At 40.0% G+C, this 13,016-nt stretch overlaps 1 protein-coding gene across 21 annotated transcripts in view; it reads right to left on the reverse strand.

The window, feature by feature from the left end:
- Positions 1-13,016, reverse strand: part of madd (MAP kinase activating death domain) — a 65,540-nt gene that overhangs the window by 34,768 nt on the left and 17,756 nt on the right. For 11 of the 21 annotated variants that reach the window (XM_023952586.1, XM_023952557.1, XM_023952567.1 and 8 more), the window contains exons 8-17: positions 12,172-12,228; positions 10,081-10,253; positions 9,741-9,976; positions 9,507-9,663; positions 9,315-9,418; positions 9,038-9,234; positions 8,423-8,676; positions 8,106-8,245; positions 6,849-6,950; positions 6,091-6,108 (exon numbers count right to left, since the gene is read on the reverse strand). In XM_023952586.1, the coding sequence (XP_023808354.1) occupies positions 6,091-6,108; positions 6,849-6,950; positions 8,106-8,245; positions 8,423-8,676; positions 9,038-9,234; positions 9,315-9,418; positions 9,507-9,663; positions 9,741-9,976; positions 10,081-10,253; positions 12,172-12,228 (1,438 nt within the window). The remainder of the gene's footprint in view (positions 1-6,090; positions 6,109-6,848; positions 6,951-8,105; positions 8,246-8,422; positions 8,677-9,037; positions 9,235-9,314; positions 9,419-9,506; positions 9,664-9,740; positions 9,977-10,080; positions 10,254-12,171; positions 12,229-13,016) is intronic. The other 10 variants (XM_023952615.1, XM_023952582.1, XM_023952578.1 and 7 more) reach the window with 3 other exon arrangements.

Genomic DNA, 13,016 nt, shown 5'->3' on the forward strand with positions numbered 1-13,016 from the left:
CAATTAACCTATGAAGCATGTTTGTGGAAAGTGGGAGGAAGCCGGAGTCCCCGGAGAAAACTCACGCATGCACGGAACATGCAAACTCCACACAGAAAGGTCCCCTATCGATGTTCTGGTTCAGGTCCCCCAGCCGGGACTTGAACTGGGGGCCTTCTCAGCGCTAACCACTGCGCCACAGTGCAGCCAATAATCATCATGCATAATGCAATGCAAAGAAAACTGAGAAACAGGAAAGGTGGTAGATCTCAAGGATCAGAATTGGGCAGTCCTGCCTCAATGTTTATTAGTGACTGCAACCTCCTTAAACACATACATGCCGTGATCAGCATGAAGTACAGTATATCTCATATCTGTCTGAGAAAAAGAGTATAAAGTGTGTATCGAGTTTTACAACCTTAAAATAGCCATAATCCTACTATCGCCATAAACGAGAGAACGCTGTATTACAAAAACAACATCAAAAGAATGACGATGTTTGTACTGGACTGTAAGATTATAATGACAACTACAGAGAAAAAACAACAACACGTGGTTAACATGTAAAATCTTGATATTAAGAGATAATGAAATATCAGTATGCGAAAATATAAATGCATTTTTGCATGTTTTCATGAGATATAAAGTTACAAAGAGGGAATAGTTTCCATCTCTTAAAAAAGCATACTTTGCCATTTTGTTTCAGTCCTGTGTATATCATTTTAAAAGTAAAAAATGTGAACAATGACTGTAAAACAGATGGTTATTAAAATTTTTAAAGGGGTTTTGACCCATTTAAAAAGAAAAAATATGGAAAAACAGTGAGTCGTTCCAAGGAGCTGATATCCCTGACAGTCAATTTTGTTAAACAACAACATGGCTCGGAATTATCTAGACAGAGGCGAAGGAATATCAACTCTACATTTCTGCTTTCAATCAAATGAACATTTAACACAAACTCCAGCTCCCTTCTGGATGCAGATTCAGGTTTTGATTGGAAAATAAAACAACTGCTTTTAGACAAATTAGACCTCAGTTTTAAATTTAAATATTTTCTTGTGCAAGTAGGAAAACATTCTCGTTCCCTTGATAAAAACAGAAGCAATTCTTTTCTTCTTTGCTTTGATGCTGCTGACCCAAAATAAAACTGTAGGGTGGATTCCATTGTCTAAAACACATCTGTAATTTTTTTTTATTACTGCAAAAAACAAAATCAAATTTTCCTTAAGAAATACAATCTGCTTTGACTCTTTTTGAAAACATTACTGTTGGGTCTTTTGTATACATTTCCCTTCCTCATCCTTTTTTTCTCCCATGAAATATGAAATGGGTTTGATGTGTTGCAGCTAGAGCTGTGACGGTGTGGGATTTTTAATCACCGCGGTGAATCATCAGTAATCGCGGTGTCGCACTGCCGAACACAAAATTCCCCGGCGGCCGCGTCGCAGATGAATACAATAGAAATGAATAATTACAACACAGTATTCTTTATTAGCAAATAAAAGTAACAACTAACTAACTAACTATATAGGTATTGTAGAATGAGTATGTGCTGAAACCAGTGTGTCAGCGCCCTGCGTGTGTAGGAGGAAGGAGGAGCGCGTGCAGTGCAAAAGTGTTGGGGGTGTGTGTTCATGTTTGGTGTTACAGAGTGAAGGAGAACAGTAATAAAAGAAGGTTTCCCCCAGAAGAACGGTTATTGATTCTTTATTATTATTATTATTAACCCGCTCTGGAGTAGAGCTGTGACGGTGTGGGATTTTTGATCACCGCGGTGATGAAGCAGCATGAGTCGCGGTGTCTGAACTTCTGCGACACCCCCCCACCCCAAACACAAAATTCTCCGGCGGGCGGTCACATACGCACCCAACTTGTAATGGGAAGGAATACAATGGGAATTCCTCCAGAAGCCCTTGAAGTTTGACACAGGTCTCGCAGAAAAAGTAAATTATGAGCAAAGATGAATATGTTTATTATAGTTTAAATCATTATTTTTACATCAGATGAAAAAGTTGTCCACTCAGTTTGTTGTTCATCTCTGATAGACCCAACAACTCTGGTTGTCCTGAAAGTCTGAGGCTACGTACACACTGTCCTCGTTTAATACACATTAAAGCACCCAAGTCTACGTATATGTGAGTAAATGCAAGTTTCGGGCTTCCGCATTCATAACTCTTGTATTCATCTGCAGCTAAGCCTACCATTTTCAACCTCAACACACAAAACATGCAGCCATTAAACGCGCGTAGAAAGTTAAACCAGGTCAAATTTTGAATGGTATAAATGATGGCCCTTTTCATTCACAGAAGTGCCAACCGTAAATTGATCATGAAGGAGAAATTAATAATTGTGCTGTTTGCTCGGCGAGAATTATTTGACACAATGTCTTGTATATATTGGAACAGAGCTGTGAGAGAAAAAGCATGAAGCAAAATTCACAAAACTTGCACCACTTCTACATTTTACACCAGGCCTCTTCCAACTGCAGTAGTAGTAGAAAAAGATCAACAGGAAGAAGCTCCTCTCTGCTTGTCCAGTATGAATACCATGGGCTAAGCGCACGTTCAAGAAAGTACGTTTAAGACACTATGCCGAGGGCGGTGTGAATGTAGTGAGAGGTGGTGAAAAGGGGGGGTAGGAGTTCAGACTCCTGTGGTGCACCTGTGCTGCTAATAACTAAGGGTGTATTCAGACTGGGGAAATCCTTAGTTCTGGATCCAGTCCTGAGTCTTGTGTTTGATCTGTATTCAGACTGTCACCATTTTATCTGAATAATGGTTAGAAACTACAGCAACACAACAACAAAAAGTAAAGAAAATGAGTGGCAGTACTGAGAAAAGAAGCAAAATATGGAACCATTTGACTTATTTTGGTAGTAAAAGAAGGAAAATAATTACAGGAAAATAATTCCATATAAAACGAGCTCCACAACAAACCTGTACAGACACCTAAGAGAATCTTCTCCAGAACAGGGCAGATCAATACAGAAGAAACCAGATCAGCTCCTCAAAGTTGAGACATTTGATATTTCTAAATGCCAAACTTTTTTGGCTTGCACATTTAAATTCTTACTCCGGATTGTGGTTCCAGTGTTTGGTGTTGATTCGCTTCAAATTACGTAGTTTAAAGGGAGAAATATAAAACTGTACATAGTTAAAAGTTGAATTGTAAACAGCTGGTTTGGTTTTATCATTTATTTTTTACATTTTATCTTGAAGGAATAAATAGCAACATACATATTATACACTTATATGAATAAAAACAAATTTTTTACATTATTCGTTTTGTGCCTAATATTATTGTTGATAATAAATTTAATAAAGCAACAAAAAAACCTAAACAGCTGTTTAGGAGCGCGAAAGAGGCTCTTCTTAGTGAGCCAATCCGAAACAGCCAATCTCTAAGAAGAGCCGGGATTTTAACAACAATGAACCCACAATGGCAACAATGTTGGGACTGTTTATAAAGCCTGGGTAAAGTGCTGCACCTATTCTGTTCAAATCGTACATCAAACAGCTCGACCAGTGACAGACTGTCAATGTGCTTGACAAGTGAGTCCTCGTTTCCATCGGTCACGTCATTTACAGTCTACTCGAATCACTACTGAGAGTTAAAATAAAAAAATAAATAAAAATTGATGCTGTCTCGAAAAGTAAGTGTCAAGCTGGAAATCTATAGGGGAAAGAGGAACAATGTGCATTGAACTCCATTGTGTAGAGATAATAAGACACTCGTACAGGACCAGACCGGATTATTTTCTGCCCTGGCTGTATTCCCAATGTTCTGGCTGGGTCTTGTCAGTGTTCAAAGCGTATCCATTTTATTAGGATCAGTTATATTCCCAAATATGACTCATGGAGAAGAAGTTTAACTTCCATTTCTCTCTCTCTGCAAAACTCCTGCCCTACAGCCACAAGCTGTTCTTTCCTCTTAATCTAGGTACTTTGGAAGTGTCCAATAGCTGCTAGAAAATAAAGGATAATGTTCACTACAAGAAGCCGTTAAAACAAACCAAACTCCCAAATTTGTTGCACTGCAATGACCTAGGTAATTGGCAGTGGGATTACCTCCTTGCCATCACATGTTATGTGCCATAAGGTGTGAATAGAAGTGTCTTCAGCCAAGACAAAATATTTTCTATTATATGCCTAGTTCCTCCTTCCTCTCCTTCAGGGAATAAAGTCAGAGACAAAATACTTGGGTGTCACTTACACCCACAGAGTTCAGTGGAAGCCAAAAGAACTATGTGGAGGTGGTTGAAAAAAGCAATAGAAACCCAGTCGGGGTCCTGAGAGGTGTACAGTTCCTTGGTGTTGACCGAACAAACAAAACAGCTTTGACATTTACGTCTGTGGAGAAAACACTATCGGTACTTCATGATGTCCATATACATCCACAAAAAACATCATGAAAAATGTTTAGTTATCAGTAATGGCCACAGTTCTCAAACTCTTCTCTGGAATGTAAATCTTGAAGACAAGATCCAAATAATAGCATTTTCAGAAAAGGTGATCAGTACAAACCACTGAAAATGTCATAATTGAGGATATTTCCAATCTTCGTGTTTAAATGGTGTTTTATTGCCTGCAGTCACTGCTCATTGTTTACCGCACAGATATACAATATTATCAAACCTCATTTTGTACCATGTCAGAAATTGAAAGATGCAAAAAGCATGCAAGTAGATTGGTTCAGTCTTTTTCTTTTGTACTCTGCATTTTACAATTCTTAGTTTACTGCTTTACCAATGTCCTCACATTGAAGTGATTCAGTGTTTTCCACAGTTTATTTTTCCTAGAATTGCCATTATATGTATACTATATAGAGAGAGCATACAGTATTATGTATGAATCATAAATGTAATACAATAAAATTAAAAACTTAAAGTCAAAAAAGAAGGAAGGAGAATGGCCACTGATTACAAAAATGAGATGTAATGGCAAAATGTTCCACTGGATCTTAGACGGCAGACAAAAGGACATAACCAAAGACAGACAAAGGAGATGCTGGGAGATGTAATTGACTGGCTTGGAGAAGCATGCAGCTCACTCAATAAAAGGGGCAGAACCCACCTTCTCCGCTGCCCGGCCCGGCCTCTGTAATTATCTCCATTAGAGAATTTAGACCAAACACTGCACACAAAACCCAAACATAACCAGTCTGAACATCAACCCAAAAAAACAAAAACAGCCATGCACACTCGAGACAGACGGTGCAAAACCAAAATGAAAGACAGTTGGAAATGTAGAATAAAGGCAGAGAGTAGACAAAAAATTGTTTCGATGAAGGTAACAGAACCTGCAATGCTACGTTCACACCAGGCACTGTGTGATGGGCGTTCAAGAACGCAATTTTAGCGAGTTCTTGAACGCGCGTTATTGAATGTTGTGTTCACAACAGGCTGCTACCCGATACTGTGCATCTATATTTGGAAGAGCCTTGGTGTGAAATGTCCAAGCGGCGCATGTCTCATGAATGCTGCTCCAGGCTTTTTCTTTCACAGCTCTACTCCAATATATGAAAGACTTATTGTCGTACGATTCGGCCCGGGAACAAACCACAATTACTAATTTCTCCTCCATGATCAATTTTCAAATGGTTGGGACTTGAAAGAGACACCATCTATTCATCACTACCAAAACAGAGTTCCTGATTGGTCAAAGTTCAACTTGGTTTAACTTTCAATGCGCGTTTAATGGCAGCACGTTTTGTACGTAGAGCCTGAAAATTGACTTAAACACTTGCGTAGTTAGAGGAACCTCTAAATAAACACGGCAAAAGGTGAGAGTGAGGAAACAAAAGGGGGATTATTCCAAACACTAAGAGGAGATTTTTCTGTGAGCATCAATAAGTGAGACTTTTAACATCTCTCTACCCCAAATTACGGGGTGTTCACAGAAGAAATCTTGAATATGAACACGTGCAGCAAAAAGACTCCCAAACACACATATTGGGACAGCTAAAAGACACAGGGGTTAAAAGAAGATACACATGAACATGAAATGTGTATCCTCTAATTTAGTGCTACGATAAGAAACTAAGTGCTATCCAGGCACAGGCCACTTCAACAGGCAGGGACAAAAACCAACTACCACACCAGATGAAACATACCCGGGCTGTCAGGGGAATCTGGACAACAAAGACAGAACAGATCTTATTCAGAGAAACAGAACATGTTCTATGGCACCTATTCCACTGGAAAAGAGCTATTGAGCTGGTCCACAATGCTTCAATTTCTTTATCTTTTCTTTCTTAGTGCAAATGAAAATCCAACCTCAATAAAACTCAATTATTTGCTAAAAATGTACAAGTAAAGAAAAGCAGATACATGTCTAAGAAAAAAACCTCTAAACGTTTTGAACTTTTTCTGTTTTTTTAAAGGTGGATTTTCCTGTTAAATCTGGAGAGTTAAAGTGACATTCTCAATAATTCTTCTTTAAATAGTGCCATATATTACTGGCAATCAAGAGGAAGGTAAGTCAAGTTGTAAAAAAAAACTGTTCTACAAACCTGCGTGTTCCATTTCTTCCTCAACATCAAAATGAAAGTATTCTATTACACGCCAAAAATGTATTTATAACATAAACAAAAAGTGAAAGAAAGTAGAAAAGAATAAAACAGTAAATTTAGTATAAATAGCATATGTTCAAAAAGTCTTGCTGACCAAAATAGTTTTATAAATCTATTTTTAAAAATTATTAATTGAAAAGCATAGAATGGGATTTATTCAAATAGAATTAAAAGAAAGAACATGATAAACAGATGGTATTTTTTTATACAAGCAGGAAGAATTTTTCCACTGACATGGAAAAAATAAATTTCATAAACAAAAACATGTGGAGAGTGAACAGATTAGCTGTTTTCCCTACCTTTCAGACTGGGGAAGGGTGTTGCCTTCTCCCTCGCTCCCTTGTTGGGAAGGGCAAGATTAGACAGGCTGAAACTGGTGCCGTGGTTCTTGTATAGATTGCCTGTTAAAGGGATTTTGTTACCTTTAATAAAGATACACAAGACATTAAAGCTACACGTAGCATTTAGCGGGCCCGAGCATGTGCGACTGCCTGGCACGGGCAACCACCCCGCGAGCAACGCCCCGCTCGAGCCGTTTGTTGTCGCTCTTTCTTGTCCATTCTAGAGCTGCAAGCTACTGTTAAAATGACAGCAGCCTGTGGGGGGTATAATCTGTTGGCGTTAAGGACAGAGACCTCTGCATATATTATGAAAAAAAAATCTTAAACTGAAGCCTCGTTTAGACCTGCTCATTTTCTCATCAAGAAGAAGAAGGCATTTTCAGATTGAGAAACAAGCAATGATGATAATTGCCATCACTGTCCCTAAGGATGAGAAAAATTGAACTCATCAAATTTCCACTACAATGTCTAGACAAGTGTCAGCTATGTCTGATAACTTGGCCAATTAGCTGGACCAGGATTTTGCATAGTGCAGGTGGTTTAGCATCCAGTGTGACAAGTCTGTGGACAGCAGCAGTACAGCATAGCTTTTGGTTTCCACAAGAGAAGAACTGCTGAAACATCTGCCCTTACAGACAACTACAAGAGAAGTTGAAATTTATAACACTGTGAAGGAATTTTTCGTGCAGAAGAAAGTACCATTAGTAAAGCTAGTAGCAGTGACTGCACTACATGCTCGGGCCCTAATAATAAACCTAACAGATACAATAGGGTCCTTGCACTACGTGCTCGGGCCCTAAATGTGATGTTTGCATTTGATTTCATGAAATAATGATCTTTTCATTTGGAGTCCAGTGGACACCTGCCTGTATAATGTTGGTAAGGCTGCCATCAAACAGCTGTTTTCTTAACTATGCACAATGTGCATGCAATTACTGTTTTTTGGATCATCAACTGTCAATTTTTTAGTTAACATTCTTTCTTTCTAAAAGTCTAATCTTTTGGACTTAACTTGATTAACTCGTTACCCCGTGAGACAATTGTTTGTTATATGAACAAACCTAAAAAAAAATAATTTACTTTTAAAAGTGTGAATCCATCGTGTTGCAGAGTGCACTAAAGTTATATTCTACACAAACTGGTGCAGTAACTTTGATATTCACATACCTGGGACTTTTTTTAAATGGCTGATAATTAGAAAGAAACAAGTCTTACTGGCAAACGACATAAGTCCTCCAAATCCATCATTGCTGCTGTTGGAAATGGTGGAGTTTGGTGAGCTGTTGTGCGAGTCTCCCTCTCCGTCTGACTCTCCAGGAAGCCTCAGGCTACTGGGACGTAAAGGTCGCTGTGCCCTTCAAACGTAAAAGAGGCCAAAGTCAGAAGATTCATAACAAAAGAAAAAAAAAAAAACATTTCTATATTAGGCATGTGCTGTCACTGCACCACACAAGACGCATGTTACTGCAAACTCCAATGACCGATCAGAGAGCAAATATGACAATTTTATGGTTTGATTAAGTTTTCCATACTTGTTGCCATTAAGGTTCTGGACAAATCGAGGGGTGTAGGATTCTACTTGCTCCTCTGCATCAGGATCATCTTCCGATGGGAATCCGTACTGAGGCTCAAAGTAGGGGTTATCATACTCTTGCTTTTTGTTGGCCGAGTCGATCAGACCAGCATCTGCCACAGGTCGGACGAACTGCTCCCCACTCAGTCCAGGGACGGGGTTCTGTACAGCTGCAGTTGCAGATGCTTCGATTTCAGGTACCTCCCCAAGTTCCTGATAGAATGACAACATGTGATGGACAAGAACTGTGTAGATGTGTCCAATGATCAAACAGAATAATATCTGAGGTCAATTCCCAAAAACTAAGACCTCTTATCAAGCTAGGCATAAAACATGCTTTTAGACCAGGGATCTGCAACCTTCAACATTTGGAGACCAGCCTAAGTCATTTGCGTTAATCTCTCACTGAGTACAAGGCAGTTGGAGCCACAACATTCTTTTTTTACCCATCAGAAAATTAACACAATGAGCCAGGGAATGGGAATAAATGAGCCAGGTTGCAAAACCCTTGGGTTAGACCAACAAAACATTTTTCGCTTTTTATTTTTGGAGCATTATTTGAAATTTTACTAACATGGTTGACTCCCTGGATGATTGTGCTAGGACTTGAGCTTGCAGTTGTGCTTGAGCTTGAGCGAAGGGGTTGTCCATCAGATGGCTCGGCAGCTCCATCTCCACCAAGTAGACCTTCAGTGGTACGACCATCTCTCAAGTCTTGAAACTCAACCTCGCTGGCATCTCCCAGTGCAGCATGGGTGGGTGGATCTAAGTCTTGGAGATGATAATTATATGATATTCTGCCCAAAAAAGTGGTAGTAAAAAATTTGCTAGAAAAAAGAAAAAAAACTTACTTGGTGTGTCTCCCTGGATGTCCCCTTGAATCATCTCACTCACCAGGTCTCCAAGTGAGGAATAGGAAGAGCTGGAGCCATCATATCCATCACTATCACTACCACTGTGACACATCGAATTCATCTTACCATCAAGCACCAACAAAGCATCTTTGTGCAAAAATTATCAGAAAATGACACCACAGCCATTACCTGTCTGTGGGGTCAGAATCGTTGGCTTCCTCCTCCAAGGGAGCGGCCATTGCCTCGACTAGCTGGGAGCCCCCATCATAGACTCTGTATACTACAGACTGCAGTTGGTGAGCATACCACTTTGGCTTGTCTCCAATTAAAGAGGGATCAAAAACATCTACAACAGAGGAAACAAATGTACATTTAGAGACAGCACATGAAAATTCCTTTACTGCTCTCTCAAATGTGTCTTACTGTTATGTATCCTCTGAAATGCCAGGTTGGTGGGACTAAGAGCCCACTCCCCATAGAACTCCACTGCCTGGGTGTGAGAAAGTTTTTCTGCAAAGGGAGAGCGCCTCGGCCGAGAAGCAAGAAAAGACGTGGACTGAAAAGCGACCACCGGTCGAGGGAAAAGACGTAAGGTGCGAGTGTGCATCTGGAAGCCCTGGAGAACGTTTGGTGAATTGAAGAACCGCACCATGGCAACCCTGAAAATACAATGTTTTTATTTAATTTTATTCACGTTAAACTCAATATTGTCAAAAATAGATATAAAACGTGTCGACCCATTACACTGACTGTTCCAACTCACCTGGTGGCTACATCCACAGAATCAACGTCATTGCCATAAATGAGAGGGTTGAATTCCGTAGAAGAAGGCGAAGCCTTGTCTCGTCCAGGCGGGAGCAGGGACAGGTCTTGTCCTTCCTGGAACTTCTCCAAGTTCAGAATAGGTTGCGTGTTCAAGCTCATGCTGGCCAAGGCCTACAAGGCACAAAGGCCACAAATGACAAACGTAGCAGAGGATTTCCAGTCAAAAAAGAGCAATGCGAGTTACCACCCCCACTATTGGCATCAACATTATGTAAACAGATATAATTTACATTTAAAAAAATCCCTAGTATGGATTCATCTGATTGGTCAGTGGTCCCCAACCCTTTTCAGGCCACAGACCAGTTTAATGTTAGAGAATATTTTCACAGATTGGTGAACTGGGCGTCCGATTTTTTTTTTCTAGCTTCCAGTTTCCCTTAAATTATGAGGATAAAGTTTATCTTCATCTTCTGTAAAATATCTGCAATTGGTTTAAATTATATTTGTTCCCTAGGTTAGTGTAGATACCATTTAAATGTGATACAGATTTTCCCATAAAACCCACAACTGTCAAAGTGGAAGCTAAGAAAAATATGATGCCAACCTCAACCTCATCCGCCTTTTAAGGTTCGACAAATACAAAAAGTAATAGAGTAATAAATGTTAAATCACCGAGCAACTATATTAGCAGCATCCTTGTAACATTAGAAAGCAAATTTCTGAATATTATTATTGTGTATGGGAACAACTGTCACATATAGACATAGTAAAGACTGGTGGCTTTGGTCTGTTAAATTCAGATTTCTATTCGTTACTGACTCTTTTCTGCGAAAACAAACTTCATAAATACGTTTGTTTTTGTTAACTTTGCTAGCTTGGGAGCTTTAATTTAGCGGTGTTTTATATTCTCTGTGGCCGAGTATTTACTGTCCAGTACATCAGGAATCTCCAACCTTTCCAACGCCACGAACCGGTATAACGTCACACAAAATTTTCACGCATCGGTCTTTAAGATGTAGGCGGGAGATTACTGTGCATTACTAAGATGACGGCGGACCAGAAACATGACAAGACGAACTCTGAGCTTTTATTTTGATACGCATAACTTTGTACATCACACCGGGGTCATCATCCTCTCCCATTCCAACACTCATGGTGCAAAAAAGAACTACTGTCTATTAAATGTAGCTGTCTTTTTTTGGAAGTGGAAGGCTCCTCTTTTGTCTCCTGGCTGGGCGTTTTCCCCTTGGCAAAGAAACTTTCCAAAGACGTTTGTTTTTTACTCATTTTGCTAGCTCCTGGGTTTTATTTTAGCGGTAACCTATCAAGTGACCGAGAAGAGCACCTTGACCTGCGTCAAGAGTGACTTAGACGGATGTAACAGCGAATCGAGCAATTTTTCAAAATCTTTCAGATTCCAAAATAAAAATGAAATGGAAGTAATGTCAGTTGTTTAATCTTTCTGTGCGGCCCGGTACCAAATGACCCACGGACCGGTACCGGTCCGCAGCCTGGGGATTAGGAACCACTGCAATAGATAATCTCTTTGAAAAAAAATGTCCTAGAAGTATCTCATAACTGAAGCCCCAAATCACATGTTCTCAGTAGGTCACAATTGTGCTTTATTTCTCATTTCCGGCAAAACAAAGGATCAGTTTAACACATGTTGATGCCTGCAGTGGGGGTGTCGTCTTGGAAAGGAGCACAGGAAAGTAAGTCACTATGTATGGTTTGAGGGAACTGCTGCAATCTCTGAGGTAAATGTTTAGCTTGGCATGATGGAATATTAAGTTGCTGGGTCTGGATGGATCAAAGGGATAAGAGAAAAGCTTTGTCTTTGTTACGTTTGGTTACGAGGACAACCACTGATGCTGAAATAGATGCACGCACATTCAGTCATGCTCAAGCCAGAGCTAAGCCGTATTCTAAAAAAAACAACAACAAAAAAACCCAGTTTTCAACATTCTGGGATGTTATGCATGTTGTTCATGTCTGGAGAAGACAAGTAGTAGTGAGACAAGCAAAATGGTGTGAGAGAGGATATCCGTGCAGGGGCATTACACATTCCACATGAGGAGAAATAGGTAACCTTATGTTCAGAGGAGAAGATCTGCTTTTGGGTGATCACGGTCAACCTAACCAGACACTAGGAAGGGGATAAGAGAGATGCCAGGAGAGTCACATGAAGGTCTGGAATGAAAACTTTGCGACGGACAGTGAAACATCACATCAAGAAAGCAGCACAACCGAGGCCCTTTCCCTTTTCTTTTCTTTGTCTCACTTTTTTCCTCCCCAAAGTTGTTTTGTCATTTATTGAAAAACTCATTTGTTAGCCAATAAATGACAAAAAGATCAATGTTACTGAAGATCAGTGCCTCTTCACATCAGTTTGTCAAATTAAATATCTCTCTTCATTATTAGGCATTGACTGCGTATAGAGAATTGGACAAAGTGACCCCTCCCCCTTGCATTCCAAATAGGCAGTACCAGCTGGCTAAAAGAAGCCAAAACCCCATAGACTTCTATTGAGAAATAAACAGCCATTACCAATTCTATTTGTCGGAATAACCCTTCATGCTCTGCTACGTTTTTCTGAACATCTTGCTAATCCTAATTTTTTCTATTAATATTTTATATCGCCAGTTATAACTGGCCAATCAGCTAAAGCATATAGTGCCCGCTGGCCCCCACCTTGAGCATTTGACTGACAGATTCTCCCGAGCCGCTTTCAGCGCAAGGAGGTGTGGAGTTCAAACAGGCTTACTCATGACTGGCAACAGTATTTGCCCTGAAACGTTGACTCAGACCAACTTTAAGCGATCATTGTCGACCGGCTCCAAATGGCGGCGCCCATATCACAGAAAATATGAGATTGAATCGCTTCATATCGCCGGAGCCAGAGGTAAGGCCTGTTCGATCACAGCTGCTCTGTCC

Source organism: Oryzias latipes, chromosome 3 (assembly GCF_002234675.1).
Source record: "Oryzias latipes chromosome 3, ASM223467v1".
Taxonomy (NCBI): domain Eukaryota; kingdom Metazoa; phylum Chordata; class Actinopteri; order Beloniformes; family Adrianichthyidae; genus Oryzias; species Oryzias latipes.